This window comes from Podarcis raffonei, chromosome 13, assembly GCF_027172205.1.
Source record: "Podarcis raffonei isolate rPodRaf1 chromosome 13, rPodRaf1.pri, whole genome shotgun sequence".
NCBI lineage: Eukaryota > Metazoa > Chordata > Lepidosauria > Squamata > Lacertidae > Podarcis > Podarcis raffonei.
In genome coordinates this window covers 33486316-33500900 of record NC_070614.1, presented here as the reverse complement: position 1 = coordinate 33500900, position 14585 = coordinate 33486316, and the positions used below count along the sequence as shown (strand labels likewise).

General features: G+C 43.0%; 1 protein-coding gene across 1 annotated transcript; it reads right to left on the bottom strand.

Annotated features, from left to right (window-relative positions):
- Nucleotides 1–1970: 1970 nt before the first annotated feature.
- LOC128398812 (vomeronasal type-2 receptor 26-like) lies at nt 1971–14267 on the bottom strand. The gene is made up of 6 exons (XM_053360068.1): nt 14083–14267; nt 7847–8138; nt 5410–6261; nt 4667–4891; nt 3635–3761; nt 1971–2872 (listed from the first exon to the last, which is right to left on the bottom strand). The coding sequence occupies exons 1-6, from the start codon at nt 14265–14267 to the stop codon at nt 1971–1973; spliced, it is 2583 nt and encodes an 860-aa protein (XP_053216043.1).
- Between the last annotated feature and the right edge of the window lie 318 nt (nt 14268–14585).

Here is a 14585-nt window from a genome sequence, read left to right as displayed (position 1 = left end):
GGGACTCTCAAGAGTCTCCTCCAGCACCATAATTCAAAAGTATCAATTCTTTGGCAATCAACCTTCTTTATGGTCCACCTCTCACTTCCATACATGACTACTGAGAAAACCATAGCTTTAACTATATGGACCTTTGTCGAAAGGTGTCTCTGCTTTTTAAGATGCTGTCTAGGTTTATCATCGCTTTTCTCCCAAGAATCAAGCGTCTTTTAGTTTCGTGACTGCTGTCACCATCCGCAGTGATCATGGAGCCCGAGAAAGTAAAATCCCTCACTGCTTCCATTTCCCCTCCTTCTATTTGCCAGGAGATGATGGGACCAGTAGCCATGATCTTAGTGTTTTTGATGTTGAGCTTCAGACCATATTTTGTGCTCTCCTCTTTCACCCTCATTAAGAGGTTCTTTAATTCCTCCTCACTTTCTGCCATCAAAGTTGTGTCATCTGCATATCTGAGGTTGTTGATATTTCTTCCGGCAAACTTAATTCCAGTTTGGGATTCATCAATTCCAGCCTTTCACATGATGAATTCGAAAGTTAAATAAGCAGGGAGACAATATACAGCCTTGCCGTACTCCTTTCCCAATTTTGAACCATATCCAGTTGTAACTGTAGGTTCTTCTCCCACACAGAGATTTCTCAGGAGACAGATGAAGTGATCAGGCACTCCCATTTCTTTAAGCACTATCCATAGTTTACTGTGGTCAACACAGTCAAAGGCTTTTGCGTAGTCAATGAAGAAGTAGTAGACTTTTTTCTGGAACTCTCTAGCTTTCTCAATAATCCATAATTACATTGGATAGAAGTGCTACTAATATTACTGTCCTGTCACTTCTCCTTTCTTATGGCAGAAAGCTCAACACACTTACTGTGATTATCATGAAGCTGGTCTTGATTTCAGACCCAGGGACAGTGAAGTCTTGGGGAGGAGGAATCAGGTGGCAAATAAAGACAAGGAGTCTAATGTTGGATTAAATTAGTTAACAACTTTATTGATTGCAGAAGAACAGGCTTGGCATAGGCATTTAGCATGTATTCAATAATCCACCAACCCACTTTTACTCTTAAGACCTACCCTTTTGGGACCCAGCATGGCTATTGATAAGTTCCTGCTTTTGTCCCAGCATCCTATGTGGCAGCAAAGCAGGCCAAGTGCTTCTCCACCATGTGGCTGGTGTGGGAAACTGGCTGCTAACACCACCACTGCTGGGCTGGACTGCAAAGATTGTTCCTCATTAAGTATTTAGACATACCAACTAATATATGCTCAAATATTGATTCATGTAACTGTATTATAAATTGTTACAGAGTTGCAGCACTATGTGGGTATTTAATTGAGGTTGAGAATGGGGCAATAGTTCATGCTCTTCATGTCCCCAGTGTCATGTCCTTGTCCATGTTCCAAACAGTTGAGTATCATCATCATACTAATCGTACCTTGCCCAAATGCCCCTAATCGTATGGATTTCAAATAGGTTTTGACAACAGTGCCCTGTGACACCAGGGGCCAAAAAGCACTCTCTGGACTTGGTCCTGCAGGTAACACAGTATCCCCAGTTCCCATTCCATGGAGCCAGTCCAAGAGGGTACCAAGGTCAAAAACTGTACATGATCAAAAGCTCTACATGAGCCAGTATAACACCCATGGGTTGCCTTCACCATGCATACAGAATCCTTCCCACAAAAAGTGAGCTGTGTAACAAACACACAGAAACAACAACCACACACAAAAACAACAACCTGTAAATGAATGCTTCATAGACAACCTTTACCTACAACCATTTTAAAGGGGACTGAAACATAACAAAAGTATTTAACACACCCAAATAAAATGGAGACATATGGATGGAGTGGGTGTGAAAAGAAAACCTGGGAAGGACAAAGGACAAAGTATTTATTTATTTTGTAATAAGCAATAAATATCCCAATTGTTGAAAAGAAAAACCCTCAGAAAACCCAAAATGGATAGATTCTTATTGATTTCTGCAAATTATCTGGTTTTTGCTGTTCAGGTCAGGCCTCATGATGATTATGTAGCATTTTGGGAAAAAGATGCATCCCAATAACCCAGCACTGGAGGCCAAGATGGAGAAGATCTCCACAGCCACCATGTATTTCCCCTTGGTGCTCAGGTAAGAGGGAACAAAGGACAACCAAACACTGCAAAACACCAACATGCTGAAAGTGATGAACTTCGCTTCATTGAAACTGTCTGGCAACTTCCTGGCCTGGAAAGCCACGGCAAAGCTAACTCTAGCCAGAAATCCCAAGTAACCAAAGACACAATAAAACATTGAAATTGAACCTTCATTGCATTTTACTACAATTTCTTCAGTCATTGAGTACATGTCAAACTCTAGAAATGGCGGAGCAGTACTGAGCCATACAGTACAAATGCAGGTTTGTATAAAGGAACAGGCAAGCAGAATAGAGTTTGTGAATGTTTTCCCCACCCATTTCCTCATCCTGGATCCTGGTTTCGTGGCCATGAAAGCCAGAACCACTGTGATGGTTTTTGCTAACACACAAGACACAGCAAATGAGAAGAGAATGCCAAAAGTAGTTTGTCGTAAGCAGCAGGTCACAATGTGAGGCTTGGCGATGAATAGCAAGGAGCAGAGAAAGCAGAGAAAAAGGCTGATGAGCAGAGAGCATGTTAGGTCCCGATTGTTGGCTTTGACAATGGGAGTGTCCCAATGTTTTGTGAAGACTCCAAGAACCAGCACTGTGATCAAAGAAAAAGAGAGAGCCAAGACTGCTAAACAGATCCCCAGGGGTTCTGAGAAAGAGAGGAAATGGAGAATCTTGGGAATGCATTGGTCTCTGTTCTTATTTGGGAATTGAGTTTCTTGACATTTGAAGCAATAATTCATGTCTGAAAAATCAAATCAATGATATATCAGTTCCAACAAACAAGCCAACATTTTTCATGAGACATCAGTTCCTATAATCCTGATCCTATGACTTGTATCATATTTTGTAATACGAAATGAATGTAGCCAACTCAAAAGAGAATGCCAGGAGGCGATATATCTGCCACAGTTCTAGATAATCTTAGAGTTTTATTATATTCATTAGCAATTACCAGTGAGGGAACGATGTTATACACAAGAAGCTGATGTAAAGCAAGCTGGAGTAAGCTACACCAAATCCAAACTATGTTCAGGAGTGTGTCTACATCTGTCTAAGCCATCTAAACCAGGCAGAGGGGAAGCCATCATATAAAATAGAACTTGAGTTATACCACCATTTTTCCTGTTGTAGATTACACTAGGTTCCCTGGTGATGTGACAAAGCTGAATGTGTTTAGGATGCAGCCTAAGTCCTCCCCTCTGGTCCTGCTGTTGGACTGCCCCCTTTCAGGGCCTATGGTGGCAGAAGATCCAGTGGGTCCCATATCTCTGGCTCAGCTGAAGTTTGGGAGTTGCAGTGGCATGTCCTAGTGCTACTAGGAACCTGGGGAAACACAGAAATTTCTTGGGCCAGATAAAGACCATAGCAAGTGGATTTGTATGTGTGTCATAGCTAGTTTGCCACACTTGCTCCTGTGTTTAGGAGAATTGTATTGCCCAAAGGAAGCAACAGTTTAAATGAGTTAGGGTTTTTTAAATATAGTAGCGTACATGATATTTCCTACCATTTTGATTTGAAATCATCCCATCTGGACATAAAGCACAATCATAGCAACAAAACGGCAATCCCTCCTTCTTTTTTCTGCTGTAGCCTGGATGGCAGTGCTCATTGCACACTGCAAGTGGCAACACCTATCCATAAAAAAAGAGAAAGTGTACTTGTCTTTTACAATGTAAACAAGGCAGCCAGCACCAACATTGCTTCTTGTGAATAGGGATGGCGTGTGCGCATTATAGCTGAAGGAAAGAAATCAGAAATTAGGTATTTTTTGAGTAAGTGATTAGCACTGAAAATGAAAGGTGTGTGGGAAGGCTTTGGAACTTCATATCTAGAACCTGTGGCCTGTGGGCCAAGTCTGGCTTCCCACACCAGCCCCATGGCATCTTCTGATATTATCTGTAACACAGCTGAAACATCTGGAGAAACAGTAGAAAACATGAGAAGAAAACTACAAAATGTAAACTATGTAAGCAGCAGTATCGGGAGACATCAGTGGCTGGTCAGATCAGCACAAGCTTTGGAGGACTTTTATGTGGAATGTTTTTGGTGGCCTGTGTAGCCATCTCCTCTAGCTGAGTGCTCTACTCAGTGCTTCCAGGGCACCAATGCTGGGAACAGGATTGCACAGTCAACGAAGGATTAAACACTGTCCACCTGGCCAACAGCTGACATAACCAGTGATAGCAGCTGTTGGGCAGATGGACATGGAGAAGGGAAAATGGTCTTGCAAGCCAAATTGTACTCTTTGGCAGGACAATACTGACCTATGGGCTGGAGGTTCCCCACTTCTATTATATCTCTTTATATATTAGAATCCATATATGTTAGGTTTAGGGCCATATGTCTGGATTTCAAAGACGGAATTGACATCTTGGCAGAATTGGGCAGTGCTTTGTCTTGGATTTTAGACAATTCAACTGAAAAATTGTGGGGTGGTTTGTTTGTTTTTGGTGTTTTCCAATAAAGAAGCACAACAGTGTATTACTCCAATTGTATATTCCATTGTATTAAACATATACCGGTAATTCCGTCTGACCTGATTAAATATGTTGTGCCATGTGATTGCCTCTTCATTCATGGTGAACTCTTGGCCTTGCACTGCTTGTGGATTAATTCTCCCTACTGTCACTCGTAGAAAGGAGTGGTTTGGAAAAGTAACCCAGTTTATATCAAATCCACCTGCTAATTCACCATTCTCATCAAAAGATACAAAGTCCCCTGCATTGTTGTTAAATGAGATATTCTTCAGGAAAAAGTGAAGCTAAATTGAAAGAGGCAAGCACATATTTTACAACATGATGAAAAAGAACAAAACAACAAAGCAACTTTCTGACGTCTAAGGGGCCACATTGGTTAATCTTTATGGGATTCCATTATGTGTTTCCTCTCACCTCCTCCCTCTCTCTCTCTCTCTCTCTCTCTCTCTCTCTCTCTCCAAACTTGGCCCTCCAGATGTTTTGAGACTATAATTCCTGTTAGTTTGGGATGATGGGAGTTGTAGTCCCAAAACATCTGGAGGGCCGAATTTGGGGATGCCTGTTTTAAAGCAATGATAACTGAACAGAAAGCCTTGTGTTTTCCATTATAAGCAGTTTCATGCCTTTTCACCATTTGGGAGAGTTTAGGAAAATATGAATGAACAAGAAAAATTAGAGCTACAAAATAAGATAACAAACCAAATTAAATATTTAGAAATCTGGATTATGGCAAAAAACATAAACTTGAATCTCATTTAACATTAGACATGAAAGCAAATTTGTTGTGACTGTGGGATCTTACCTGCCAGGGCTGCAGATTTTGATGATTAAATCTATTTCTTTCTACTCCGTTTTTTGGCCTGAATATACTATGTAAACTGTGTGCTATGGTCTGGACTGCATTATAGATGCTGTAACTGTGGCTAGTCATGCTCATTTCAAAAAAAGCACCAGGGAGGCTCTCCAGTTTCTCTTGTCCAGTGCAGGTATCAGTATTGTCCATTGGCTCATTTGAATCAGAAAATAAGCAGTTGAAAGCCTGTTGCCAGAAGTTCCTGATAAAACCATCTCCTTTGGCAGAGTTAGGATGTAGGTTCTGCAGGAATTTTGTAAAGCCCTGTACTTCATTTGAGTGAATTGCAAAAGACAAGGCACCATTAAACAGTTGCATGTCCATACCCCTAAGCCTTGTTTCAAATGAGAAATCCCATTCAGCTGTCAAAATCCACACTTTGCCCATAGACATTTGTGCGACATCTTCTAATAATGAAAAGTAATATGTCATCCATAACAAACTTGTCATAGTCTGAGTATCTGCACATGCCACCAGTACTTTTACATGTGTTACTATCACAGAGGACTTGGCCCGGATAAGTTCTAATGAACTGAAATTCTCTAATGCATTAGATACGGATGGTGTCTTTTCCTTGAAGGCTGTACAGATTCCATGCTTGGAGAGCATTGGTATTAAGGTCTGCATGAACTTCTCTCCGTTGTCATTATCTGAGGCAACAATCCCCACCCATATCCACTGGAAATACTGAAGGAGACGCACAATTCCTTTATACTGATGTACTTCATTGGGAACCATCCGGTAGAAGGAAGGAAACTGTAATTGAATGTTCATTGCTGGTGCTAATACACAGCTGGAAATCTGGAAAGGGCCAGTGAAAATTGCATCATGATGAGCAGAAATTATACATTACTGTAGTTATTTATTCCATTGAACCCATTTCCTAAATAAATTCTCAAGTATATAGGAGGAACCTGAGAACCTACAGCATGAAGTTCTGTGCTCATTGAAGATAACAAGTTTGTTAGCTTTTGGATCAGGCTTAGTGAATTTCTTTGTCAGCTTCTTAGTAGGGTACCAAATAATTACAAGTAATATTGTTCATTATATTGTGTGTGTGTGTGTGTATCCTATGACAATCTTGCTCACAGTAGACCCACTGAAATTAATGAACACAACTAACTTTGGTCCATCAATTTCAGAGGGTCTATTTTGAATAAGACTTAGTGGGTGAAAAAAAATCACCCACATTTTCTTGGTGTCAGAGTTTTTAAAATGTACGTAGGATTTATCCAAGTGTGTCTGGATTTGGTCTGCAAGAACTTGCTCAATAACATTCCCCAGGAAGGGTACAATTGAAACTGCCTTGTTGTTAAGTCAGCAACAAGGGACCTTTTCTGTTTTTTGTTGTCTTCCTGCTGTTTTTCTGCACTACTTCCTCTCGCAACAAAACATTAATCACCCCCCTGTCCCATTCATTTTCTCTCCCTGCCAGATTTAATAAAATATCATTTATTGTTGTTTAGTTGTCTTAGTCATGTTCGACTCTCTGTGACCCCCATGAGCCAGAGCATGCTTTGGAAATTCTCACTTTCTTCTCAAAGCTTCTCCTTTTTTATGTCCATGGAGTTTTCTTGGCAAAATACTGGAGTGGATTGCCAGTTCCTTCTCCAGGTGGATCACATTTAGTCTAAACTCTTGGCTATGACCTGTCTGTCTTGAGTGGCCCTGCACAACATAGCTCAGGGGTCAGCAAACTTTTCCACTGTCCCTCAAACCTTGTTGGGGGCCAGACTATATTTTGAAGGGGGAAAATGAATGAATTCCTATTCCTCACAAATAACCCAGAGATGCATTTTAAATAAAAGGACACTTTCTACTCATGTAAAAACACACTGATTCCCGGACCGTCTGCGGGCTGGATTTAGAAGGCGATTGGGCCGGATCTGGCCCCCGGGCCTTAGTGTGCCTACCCATGGCATAGCTAATAGCTTCTTGGAGTTATTCAAGCCTCTTTCCCATGACAAGGCAGTGATCCATGAAGGGGAAATAAAAGAATATAGACAAGAGCAAAAATGGTTAGCTGTACCAGTCCAAGCACCTTGCCAACTTCTTCAAACTGTTAGGCTGAAACTCACTGAACAAGACTGGGCCAGACAATACCCTGGACAAATCTTCTATCTGCCCCAACTGCAGCAGGCAAATCCCAGTAGACTCAAATTATTTGATTGCTGGAATGCGTAGCAAGCAAATCACATCAGGCTGTGGCAGCTTTTTTTACTGGGCTAATATGCAGTAAGTCTCAATTCACCTGAAAAAAATCAGCTGGGCAGCATAATGAAAACAAAATGGAGATAGCAAAGGAGAAAGAAAGACTGATTATATGGAAGGAGGGTAATATGGTATCAGAGCTAAAAAAGGCTTATGGCCCATGAATTCACTGTACCTGTGGCATCTTGTAGAGGCCTAAGATACTAGCCATGTGAAGGGAGGTGTCAGGCTTTAATCCTCCAATAACAGCTACCAGATTCTTCTGACTGTCACATCTGAAGTTGGAAATGATTTTTTCTGTGGCAGAGAGAAGATTCAGGGTGTTCTGGTGAGTTATCCTTGCATTTTCATAGCTGTCATAGATGTGAAATCCCAGGCTGATATTTGGTAAGATCTGAGGGTTCTCATTTATCACTTTCACAGCAAATACCAAGGAGAGGACATTCTGATATTTCTTGGATTTTGTTCTAAAGGAAAATTGACATCATTAGTAAACAGATTTGCAATTCATTATGAAACATCTTTCTGTGAGAAATCTTCCACGTATATCAATATAGTTGCAAATAAATTTTATGATTGGATATTACACATCTTTAAACCCACAGAAAACAAGGGGGGCAAAATACAGGAATCATTTATCAACATAATCTAATACTGTACATGTATGTGTTGAAGAGCAGGTTCTGGTGGTGCATCAGTTTTGCCAGCTGAAGGAGTAGCCACAACATTGTGGGACCTTTTGCAGGAATGGGACAGCAGTGGGGAGAAGCACATAGTTATGCCCTATTTTACCTGGGTCGCCAATACAGGACTGCTCTTGAAGTCCTCCCTGTTAGGATATTTCCGTTCCACCTTAAAAGGGAGCAGGATGTTTGTATAACAGCCTGCGTAAGTTCCTGTCTCACAGGATGTTTATGTTGTAAGTTCGTTTCGTTTTTGCCTGTTTTGCCTGAGCAGTCGGAGCAGACGGTCATGTCTCCTTTGTTCTGACTAACGCCTAATAAACTGTAAATATGCAGTTCTGCTCTCATGCTGTGCAACTTCTGTTGTGTGAATTCTGCTGTCAGAGTGTGCACTAAGCCTGATGCTTAGTGTCGCTATAATTGCTGATATTGCCTGACTACGGGAGGTCGATGGATCGTCCGGCACCGAGCTTGGGGGCTGAGATGGATTTTATCTCCCTGGCAGTATCCCAACAACAGGTTTCGGGCCCAGATTCACGGCACTTGCAGGAGAGTAAGACTGCGACAGACTGCTGAGGTATGTGTGGGAAAAGCGAAAGCAGAGGCTTTTCTGTTGCCGCGGCAGCCTCTTTGATGTCCGGCTGGCCTAATTGGCCTGGGAGCCGAGCCAGAGGCATCGTGATTTATGGGCTGCCGAGATAAGAAGTCTTAGAACGCATAAAGGCTCACGGCTAAAGTAAAAAGCTGGAATGGAGTTTTTCCAAGCCTCTGAAGCTGCTGAGTGTCCTAAATTAAATCGGGACAATTATGAGACCTGGGCAAGATGGTGTGAGAGTTTGCTGCGTCAGTTTGGAGTCTGGCATACTGTATTTGAGGCCACTCCAGTTCCTCGGACAGAGAAATGGCAGGGCCAGGATTCGAAGGCCATGGATATTATTGTCTTATCCGTCTCTCTGGAGGAAATAAAGACGCTTGCTGGAAATCTCACGGCACGTGACATGTGGGATGCTTTGAAAAAGGCCCACCAGCCAATAATCCCAGCCCAGAGTTTGACTGCGTCGGAGGTCCTGGCTGTTTCCCAGAGTGCGAGTGAATGCAGAGATGCCGAGGGCACCGGTTGCAAGCTGCAGGGGGAGCTGACTGTGATGTCATCCCAGGCAGCATTCCAGCCTCCAGGGGGAGCCAAGGAGTCGGCAGCTGAGAGCTCTGTTTCTCGTGAGAACCAAGGTCAGAGCCTTTGCAGAGGCCGGAAGACCAGATGTAAACAGAGCAAGATGCTTGCAGGTGGCCAGGAGCGGGGGGGCAAGTTGCAAAAGCCCACGCCAGTGGAAAACAAGGCTATGTTAGCTGGCACAGCTCCACCAAAGGCTAAAGGCACGTCTGATGGCCAGGAGCAGGGGGGCAAGTTGCAAAAGCCCTCGCCAGTGGAAAACAAGGCTATGTTTGCTGGCACAGCTTCACCAAAGGCTAAAGGCAAGCTGCAAAAGCCCACGCTGGTGGAAAACAAGGTTTTGTTTGCCAGCAAATCTGCTTCGAAGGGGAAGGCCAGGTTTATTGTTGACTCAGGTTGCACGCGCCATCTCAGCAAAGACCGCCATCTGTTTATCTCCTTCACACCTCAAGATGGAGAGGTCCAGCTGGCTGATGGAAGGACTTTGCAAGCTACAGGAGTTGGAACTGTGAGACTTGCAAGTCTGAATACGACCATTAGCAATGTACTTTTTGTTCCAGGAGCTGCGGACAATTTGCTTAGTGTACCACAGCTAAATCGGCGTGGTTTTGAAATTACCTTCAAGAGGACTGTCTGTGTCATCAGAAAAGGCAAAGAGGACATTTTGCATGCAAAGTTGATGGATGGTTTGTTCTGTCTAACTTATGATGACAATGGTGTTGCTATATCTAATGCTGATACTTGTTGTGTTGCACAAACTAACAAGGTTCTTCATGCAGGATGCATTCATGATGCACATCGCAGATTTTGTCACCTCTCTTGGCAAGCGCTAGCCAAGATGCCTGAGTTGGTTGAAGGTTTGGACATCAAACCTTGCAAATTTCACATGAAATGTGTATCTTGTGCAGAGAACAAGGTGAAGGTTGCTCCAAAAGGCAAGGAGTCTAGCAGGCAGGCTTCCAAACCCTACCAGCTAGTTCACGCAGACCTGGTAGGTCCTCTAGCGCCCTCTTTGGGAGGAGCAAGGTACTTCATGGTTCTAATTGATTCTTTTTCCAGGTACATTCATGTGTTTATGCTCGAGCAGAAATCGCAAGCATTTCCTAAGTTCAAGGCATTCTGTGCTTGGTTGGAGAATGCTCATGGTAAACGTATTGGCTGTCTGTTTACTGATCGGGGCGGGGAGTTCACTTCTCAGCAGTTTGAAGCTTTCCTGACTGAGAAGGGAATCCAGCATGATTTGTCAACGCCTAGATCGCCATGGATGAATGGGCTTGCGGAGAGAGCAAATCAAACGTTGCTGCAAGGGATAAAAACCTTGTTGCATGATGCCAATCTCCCTGAGAAGTTTTGGGGGGAGGCTTTGGCGAATTTTGTTTATTCTTTTAACAGGAGACTGTCATCACCTATTGGTTGTACTCCCTATGAGAAAATGTTTGGGAGGAAACCTAATGTCAAGCACTTGAGAATCTTTGGTTCTGACATGTGGGTGCACACCCCACAAAGCAACAAGCTTGGGAAGCGTGGGGCACATGGTTTGTTCATGGGGTACGAAAAAGGTGCATACAGGGTATGGATGACTAACTCTAAATCCATAAAGTTCACAAGGAGTGTTGAGTACAATCCTAAGTGGGGGGAAAATGTGGGAATTTTCCAGAGTTACCCAGAGGAGGATGAAGGTGATGTGAAGAAACCAGATCATGCTGAGAAAGCGGAGGAAACTGAGGATGATGATGATGATGATCAGAGTTCGGATTCCAGTTCAGTGGGCGGCGCTGCTGCTGCTGTCAGTGACAGTGATGACACAGCAGACTACAAGAGCGCAAAGGCCTCAGTCAGACCATCTGATGAGTCTGACAATGAACTGGAAGAACCACTGTTCACCATTGGTCACTTTTCTCCTAAGAAGGAGGAGATGAGTCCAGAAGACTTGCGTCTGGTTCGCAGGTCTGAAAGGGCGACCAAAGGCAAACCTCCAAAGAGATTTGCTGATGAGTTTGCTAAGATGGCAACTGCTGTTCTTAGTAGCTCAGAGAAGGTGTGGGAACCTTCAAGCTTCAAAGAGGTTCAGGAGTTAACCTCTAAAGATGCTGAGCCTTGGCTTAATGCCATGAAGGCTGAAGTTGATTCCTTAAACAGGAATCAGACTTGGGAACTGGTACCGGTAGTCCCAGGAATGAGACTGGTTGGCAGCAAATGGGTCTTCAAGGCCAAGACAGACCAGAATGGCAAGGTTGTCAGACACAAAGCCAGATTGGTTGCCAGAGGTTTTTCACAGGTACCAGGGCAGGATTACCACGAGACCTACTCACCCACGGTCAAATATGAGAGCATTCGGCTGATGCTCAAGATCGCTGCGGAGGAGAAACTGCATGTTTCCCATCATGACATAAATACAGCTTTTTTGTACGGGATTTTGAACGAGCAGCTGTACATGCTTCCACCTGATGGAATGCAGATACAGAAGGGAATGGTCTGTAAACTGCGGAAATCCTTATATGGTCTCAAGCAGAGTGCCAGGTGTTGGAACACAAAACTCACTGAAACATTGCTTTCTCTAGGTTTTCACCAGGGCAAAGCTGATCCATGTGTGTTTGTCAAGGAGGAGGGGCAAAACAAACTGTATTGTTTATGTTTTGTTGATGATCTTCTGATGTTTTGGAAGAATCAGGCTTTTTACCAAAGCACCCTAGCTCAGCTGAAGGAGCACTTTGACATGAAGGATCTTGGTGAGGTATCCAACTATCTTTCTCTGCAGGTGGAGAGGGACCAAGCAGGTAATTTTCTGGTACACCAAACACAGAAAATTGCTGATGTTTTAACCAGGTTGAATTTGGTTGATGCAAACCCAGCAGACACACCGATGGTGACAGGTTACCAGGTAGACAGTACTGCTGAAGCGTTTTCTGACACAACGCTGTACAGATGCATTCTAGGCAAGTTAAATTTCATTGCTAGATGTTCAAGACCTGACATTGCTGTAAGCACTAACCTGCTTAGCAGACATGCTAACAATCCTACTGTTCAGGATTGGAAAGCTCTGAAGCGCATAGCCCGCTATTTGAAAGGGACTATGCACTACAGACTGAGGTTCACCAGTCAGAAGACTGGAGGTCTTGAAATCTTTGCAGATGCAAGTTTTGGAAGTGACACCACGGATGGTACAAGCACTTCTGGAGTATGCTACATGTACAACCACTGCCTGTTTGACTGGTTGTGCAAAAAGCAGACAACAGTTAGCCTAAGTTCCTGTGAAGCAGAACTCAATGCTCTGTCATTTTCACTCATGGATTGTGAATGGTTGATGCAACTGTTTAAGGACATTGGGGTTTCTGTGAAATGTCCTATACAAGTGTATCAAGACAATAGATCTTGTTTGGCTTTGCTGAACTCGGAGAGTTGCAAGCAAAGGACCAAGTACTTGCAGATTAAGCTACATCGTGCAAGAGAGTGTATTCAGAAAGGACTCATTCAGGTGTCCTACATGCCAGGAAATGAAATTCCTGCTGATCTGTTGTCTAAGGTTGTTAACAGAGAACAACTGAAGGTTTACGCACAAAGGTTGCAATTGGGTTGAACCACAGGTACTACAGGTTACACGGAAAGGGGGAGGATGTTAGGATATTTCCGTTCCACCTTAAAAGGGAGCAGGATGTTTGTATAACAGCCTGCGTAAGTTCCTGTCTCACAGGATGTTTATGTTGTAAGTTCGTTTCGTTTTTGCCTGTTTTGCCTGAGCAGTCGGAGCAGACGGTCATGTCTCCTTTGTTCTGACTAACGCCTAATAAACTGTAAATATGCAGTTCTGCTCTCATGCTGTGCAACTTCTGTTGTGTGAATTCTGCTGTCAGAGTGTGCACTAAGCCTGATGCTTAGTGTCGCTATAATTGCTGATATTGCCTGACTACGGGAGGTCGATGGATCGTCCGGCACCGAGCTTGGGGGCTGAGATGGATTTTATCTCCCTGGCAGTATCCCAACACTCCCATGATGTGCAAAAAGACTCTGCCCTTCCCTGTAAACTTTTACTTTCATTAGGGGTTGGTGAGAATAACTATAACATGCCCTGAAAGTGCATAGAACTGAATTGGGTACTTGGAAAAGCAACAGTCTTTCCCACTTCTTTTCAACTTTATGTACTTTTCAAGATTCAGAGCAGCTAAGCAGAAAATAGATTGCCTTTTTTTGTGCGGGGGCAGGTCTAGGTTTGCATTCTCTGTTGGTACTTGAAATATGAATCCTGTCTAATGGGTGGGTCCTGGGTTGTTGAGAATTTCTGAGAAAAGAGTGTGCCTGCTCTTTGGGAGAAATGGCAATGTCCCTCCCTCCATTCTTGCAACAGCAGGACACTAGAGAAAGATCAAAAGAAAGAAAATCTGTTTTCTGTTTTGTCTACAGAACATTATGCAAAAGGAACAGCATTATAGAAGTCATTTATGCATTGCTAACAAACGTATTAAAAAAGCATATGCAAACTCTTTGAACGAAACAGAACTTGCATGACTTTTCCAAATAAATATGCTCTATCCAAGTATATATACCAGGGGGTATACTTACATAAGCTGATCTACAAATTTTATCTTGGGTTGTTCACTAAAATGTAATTCATCAGTTAAACATGCAAGCTGAGACATTATCCCTCCAATGATTAGGTCTCCTCTCTGAACATACTCATATGGAGCCTGGAAAGGATCAATTATGGCACATGCAGCAATGTTTTCCTTTTCTTCAGCTGAAGGCATTTGCAGCAACAGAAAGAGGAAGAGCTGTCTCAAGAACATTGCTTCCCTGAAGGACAAATATTGGCCTAGAATTCTCCCTTCTCTGTCATAAATCCAGTTTCACCTAACTTATAAAAAATTTCCCTCAGTGGCTCCAGATACTTTTAATGAGGAGAAACCACTATAGGCAATCTGAGGCAAATGTTGCTGTCTGAAATACCTCATCTCAGCTCTAATCACATATAGGTATATATATTGTGTTGGTCTTCACACTGTTTTGTCATTGTCTTTTTAAACTCAGACAAATCCATGAGGAGTTTCACAAGGTAGAAGTTGAAT